General features: G+C 37.9%; 1 protein-coding gene across 1 annotated transcript in view; it reads left to right on the top strand.

Moving 5' to 3' along the window:
* The window catches only part of KLHL24 (kelch-like family member 24), a 50,784-nt gene that overhangs the window by 30,485 nt on the left and 14,436 nt on the right, over nt 1–5,863 (top strand). The window contains exon 4 of the mRNA XM_006884055.1: nt 3,973–4,157. Within this exon, the coding sequence (XP_006884117.1) occupies nt 3,973–4,157 (185 nt within the window). The remainder of the gene's footprint in view (nt 1–3,972; nt 4,158–5,863) is intronic.

Genomic DNA, 5,863 nt, shown 5'->3' on the forward strand with positions numbered 1-5,863 from the left:
AGTTCATCCTAGAGAGGGTAAAACCAGCCTACTCCTTGGCGGCAAAGATTCTTTTTTTAAAAAGAAATGTTTTATTATTATACATTTTAATGAAAGTTTACAGAGACTTTGGATTTTCATTCATTCATTGTTGTACTTCTCTCCCTGCCTACCCCTCTCCCCCCAGTTCACTCTTCTTTTTGAAAAGTAAAAGAAAAATTCTTTCATTGTTAAACAGTCCCTCCCCCCAAGTCCACTCCATTATGCAGCCTTTGTTCTGGACTCCTGTCATGACAATAATACCTAATCATATATCCCTTTTAAACAGTTCTCTCTCTCTCTCGTCTGTTTCAATGCAGTATGCATAATTTATCCCATCTTCCTCAGTCTCCGCCCAACCCTGATGACAGTCCTGTTTTACAGCAGTGGCACTATGCAGTATTTGTCCTTTTGTGACTGGGATATTTCACTCAGCATAATGTCCTCCAGGGCTACCCATTTTGTATAGTAATACTAATTTCATGAGTGCTTTGTTTTTTAAAGAAGAGTAGTATTCAATTGTGTGAATATATCACAGGTCTCTATTTGTTTGTTGATGGGCACATAGGTTGTTTCCAACTCTTTGCTATTGTGAACAAAGTCGAAATGAACATAGGTGTGCATGTGTCTGCTTGGGTGGCAGTTACGGTTTTCTTTGGGGTAATATCCCATAGTGGAGTTACTGGGTCAAATGGTATTTCTATTTGCAACTTTCTGAGAAAGCGCCATACTGCCTTCCGTAGTGACTGCACCATCCATTTACATTCCCACCAACAGATTAAGGGTTCCAGTTTCTCCACAACCTCACCAGCATTTGTTGTTTGTTGTGCCATTTTGTTTTAATCCATAAATTGAGGAATACCACATGGATTTGACTTAAAGATATTTTAAAATATATAATGTTGTTGTTGTCATTATGTGCCGTCAAGTCGCTTGTGACTCATAGCGATCCTATGTACAGCAGCCTTAAACCCTGCTCTATCCTGTGCCAGTCGCACTGCCTCTGACACACCCATCCCGATCACCCCAGTCACTGAACCAATCCACCTCATAGAGGCTCTTCCCCTCCTGCGCTGTCCCGCCACCCTACCAAGCATGATGTCCCTCTCCATGGACCTGTCCCTCCTTACAACATGTCCAAAGTATGTCAGACGAAGCCCCAGAATCCTTACCTCCAAGGAGTAGCCTGGTCTAACCCTTTCCAGGATGAATCTGTTTGTTTTCTTGGCAGTCCATGGTACATTCAATACTCTTCTCCAGCACCACAGCTCAAAGGCATCAATTCTCCTTCTATCCTCCCTAGTCATTGTCCAACTCTGATGCATAACAAGTGATAGCAAAGACCATGGCCTTTATCAGACACACTTTAGTCTCCAGAGACACACTGTTGCTCTTGAGTACTTTAGAGAGTTCCCTAACAGCAGACTTTCCCATCGCAATACATTTTTTTATTTCCTGGCTGCTCGCGCCGAGAGTGTCGATCGTGGAGCCGAGCAAACTGAAGCTGTGAACAATCTCAATCTCTTCGCCATCCATCCTGATGCTGCCAATTGGTCCAGTGGTGAGAATCTTTGTCTTCTTGACATTGAGCCTCAATCCATACTGAAGGGTGCAGTCCTTGACGCTCTGCAGCAAGTGCACGAGGTCCTCCTCAGTTTCAGCAAGCAGGGTTGTGTCATCTGCATAACGCAGATTGTTAATAGATCTTCCACCAATCGTAATGCCACACTTCTCCTCATAGAGCCCAGCCTCCCGGATAATCTGTTCTGCATACATGTTGAAAAGGTCTGGAGATAGGACACATCCCTGGCGTACACCCTTCTCAATTTTGAACCATGCAGTGTTACCCTGCTCAATTCGGACGACTGCCTCTTGGTCCAAGTATAGGTTTCGCATTAGCACAATTAAATGTTCTAGGATTCCCATTCAATAGTTACACTACTGTATCTGCTGTATACTTCCTTTCAATTTTAATATTGCTGTTGTGGAATTGGAAAATAAGAAATTTTTCATGATAATACTTAAGTGTTAGTTTGTTAGTACATAGTAGGTCAGGGCTGTATTATTAGATCCTGAAAGCAATTTTTATTGCGTCTGTGAGCAAAACTATTTTCTCAAGTATTTATTTCTTATTTTATAACAGATAAAAAGCATTCTGTAAATAAGCATAGCCCTGAGTAAACGTAGCTAACAGTCACTCACTCACACTCACTGCTGTGATACACATGCTGACTCCCAGTGACTCTCCACTGGTTTAAGGAGGAGACTGCCAATCTCTATCAATCAGCAGAGCTGTTGGTGGATTCAAAACACTGGAGACAGACTGCATTTTGGTTAGCAACACAACACACTGACTACTAAAAACTGTTAAAAAAGATTTGTCAATTGCTTTTGTGTGCTTACGGGGTTTCTTTCCAGTTGAAATTGTGTAACGCCAAGCCTTTTAAAAATAAGTAGGCGGATGTTAGTTTCACCTCCATGTTTAAGTAAGAGATGAAAAGGTGTTGGTATTATTCTTTGTGAAATGGCAATACTGTAGCAAACATAAAATGTTTTACATTGTAAATGATGACAAGACTTTCTTATTTATATTTTTGTGAAAAGATTTAAACACCAGAGAATTTTACATTTCCAAAACATTTAACCTTATCAACAAAAATGTCCTGGACAAGCATTATTTTTGTTTCTTTAAACTACAAAATAGAATAATTTAGTGATTACCATAAATCTTTGGGTTGTTTTAATGTTCTTCAAAATTGTTTTTTCCATTCAAAAACTCACATATGCTTATTATAACTTTGAAAATTTGTAATTTAGGAGGGAAAGAGCAACATCATTCCAGACACAGACTTAAATAATTTTCCTTTTTATATAGTTGTGATCATAATTTAAGCACAGATTTTCCATCTTGCTTTTCTACTTTTAACATTCTTTGTTATAAACTCTGTTGGCATCATTTTCAATTACTGCTCAGCATTTTGAGTTTCTGTTTTATATTAACTTTGTATTTAAGAAATAATTTCTGAACAAATGCATATAGTCCTTTCCAACCAGTAAACCATTTGCTGTGCCTAAGTTATACTACTTCCTGTATGTCACGGTAGAATTGTATTTCACATAGTTTATAATGATTAAATTTTCTGGAGTAGACCCCTAAGTCATCTTTCACATGAGCCTCTGGGCGGGAAAGTTTGAACTTCCTGCCTGTCAGTTAGCTGCTGAACACATGAAGAATTGACATCAGCCCTGGGTTCCATATTCTCCTTTAGAGGATGTTTTAGAATAACTGATTTTTTTTCTCTCTCCCTCATCTCTTTCAATACAGTATACGTGATTTATCCCCTTTCTCAGTCTCCCCTCAACCTAATGATAGTCCCGTTTTACAACAGTGGCACCATGCAGTATTTGTCCTTTTGTGACAGATATTACACTCAGAATAAAGCAAGAAAGGCGTGATGAAAGAAAGGTGTAACTACCCTTTACTTTTAATAAGTACATTACTTACCCTGTGTAACTCTGTACAATTGTTGCACAACTGTGTTGATTTGGAAGTCATCCTTAGGTGTACCAGGTTTCTTGTTGAGTTTGGTATAATCTTTGGACTGCTTTATAATTTCCAAGGCAAAGCCTGTAGAAAACTGGAGGATAAAAGTCTTCTAAAATGAACTGTGGGGATGGTTTTTATAGCAGTTACTGTACCAAAAACTGTTTAGTGGTACACTTTAAATGGGTAAATCATATATAAATTATATCTCAGTAAAAAGATAAGGAAGAAAAATATCTCTTATTAAATAACTAAGTGCCATCCTGTGTCATTTGGCACACTCAGAGAATGAAGTGCTTTGTAATAGTGTTTCTTCTTTTTTTAATAGTAGTGATATGTGTTCAAGATTTTTAACAATCTTGACTGTATTTTAATTTCTTCCTTATTATTTGTTAATTCAATTCTTTCAGGTCAACTGGCTATTCTGAGGTGATAGTAGTTGTTGGAGGCTGTGAACGAGTTGGCGGATTTAACCTTCCATATACTGAGTGCTATGATCCTGTGACGGGAGAGTGGAAGTCTCTGGCTAAGCTTCCAGAATTTACCAAATCAGAGTATGCGGTCTGTGCTCTGAGAAATGACATTCTTGTTTCAGGTAAATAGAGGATTATTATGGTAGCACCTTTTCTATTGAGCAATTTGGTCACTTTCTAAGTGTCCTAAAAATGGAGTAAAATGTGGATATACTCATTTATAGGCTTATAGTTTGTGAAAAAATACAACCAACGATATTTGCTCAAAAATAGAAACATAAGATGATACAGAACAATTTCTAAGAAATATGGCAAAAAATGCCTTTAATTTTATATTTAAATGTTCTGAAATATTTATAAAATGTGGCATAATATTCAGAATTTTAACCAGTTCACTTTGTCCTAAGGAGCATAATAAAATTAGTATCCATAGAATCAAAACCTCTAATATACTCATATTATCTTAAATTCTCCTCAAAATAGATTAACTTTTTTTTAATTTTTAATTTATTATTTTGTGTGTGTATGGTCAAATAGGATTTGAATAGTACAGGAGGAGATTGCCCCTCCTTCTCCAGCAGAGCATCTGATGGATTCAAACCGCGTATCTCTGGGATTGCAGGCAGTTTCTTGCCAGTAGGCCACCAGAGCTCCCCCCCCCTTTTTTTTTTAAAAAAAAAATTCTTACATATTATACATGTAGGGAGCTCTGGTGGCCTAGTGACAAGAAGCTGTACAGCCATTTCAAAAGCACGTGGTTCAAGTCCACCGCCTGCTCCACGTGAGAAGGATGCGCAGTCTCCTCCCACGTGATCAACTGCCTCTGAAGATCCGCTGGAGGGTCAGCTGTGGGTTGGTTCTGACTCAGCGTTATGCAACAACAACCATGATGATGATATTGTTGTTGTTGTCGTGTGCCATCAAGTCAAAACCAGCTGATAGCTGACCTTCCACAAGGTTTTCAGAGACAGTAAACAGCACGGGGAGAGATTGCCTTTTCTTCCTTGGAACAGCTGGTGGATTTGAACCACGTGTCTCTGGGTTGACAGCCCACTGATGGCTTTCTAATATGTGTGAGATATTAGTTCAAAATAAAATAGACAGTATTTATACTTAATTGTAGTTATAGTACCTATAGTTTGAAGTCTGTTAATTGACTCAGTTGTCTGTATTACTACCAACTGCACAACATAACAATGTGGACTTTATTTCCTACTATAGTAAACTTTTTTTGTAGGTACTCAGTCAAAATTATTTTTATTATTGAGATTGTTCTTGTTGCATGATTTTTCCTTTTTTTAAATTTTATTTTGTTAATTTTAATGAACATTTACAGAGATTTTGGATTTCCATTCATTCACTGTTGCACTTTTCTCCCTGCCCAGCCCTCCCTCCTTCCCATAGTAAACTTTTTAAAAATTTTTTATTTTATTTTATTATTTTTGTGTGTACCATCAAATTGGATCTGACTGGTACAGGAAGAGATTGTCCCTCCTTCTCCAGCAAAGTATCTGGTGGATTTGAACCCCGTGCCTTTGGAATTGCAGTGCAGCTTCTTGCCACTAGGCCACCAGAGCTCCCTCATAGTAAACTTTTTAAAGAAAGGACAAATCTTTAGAATAATTATGTTATGTGGGTGCTTCTGGTGATCTGACTTACAGAAGAACAGTCTTGCATATTTGGAAAATTCATGTTTTATATTTTATTTTTGGGGGCCATACTCATTGCTTCGCTAGATAATAGGTGGCAAGTTCATTTATTAAACTGAATTCTCAAATACTTGGGGGGTGGTTGTTGTTGTTGTTGTTATTATGTGCCGTCGAGTCGC

Source organism: Elephantulus edwardii, unplaced genomic scaffold (genome assembly GCF_000299155.1).
Source record: "Elephantulus edwardii isolate Elephantulus edwardi_28Jun2011 unplaced genomic scaffold, EleEdw1.0 scaffold00031, whole genome shotgun sequence".
Classification (NCBI taxonomy): domain Eukaryota; kingdom Metazoa; phylum Chordata; class Mammalia; order Macroscelidea; family Macroscelididae; genus Elephantulus; species Elephantulus edwardii.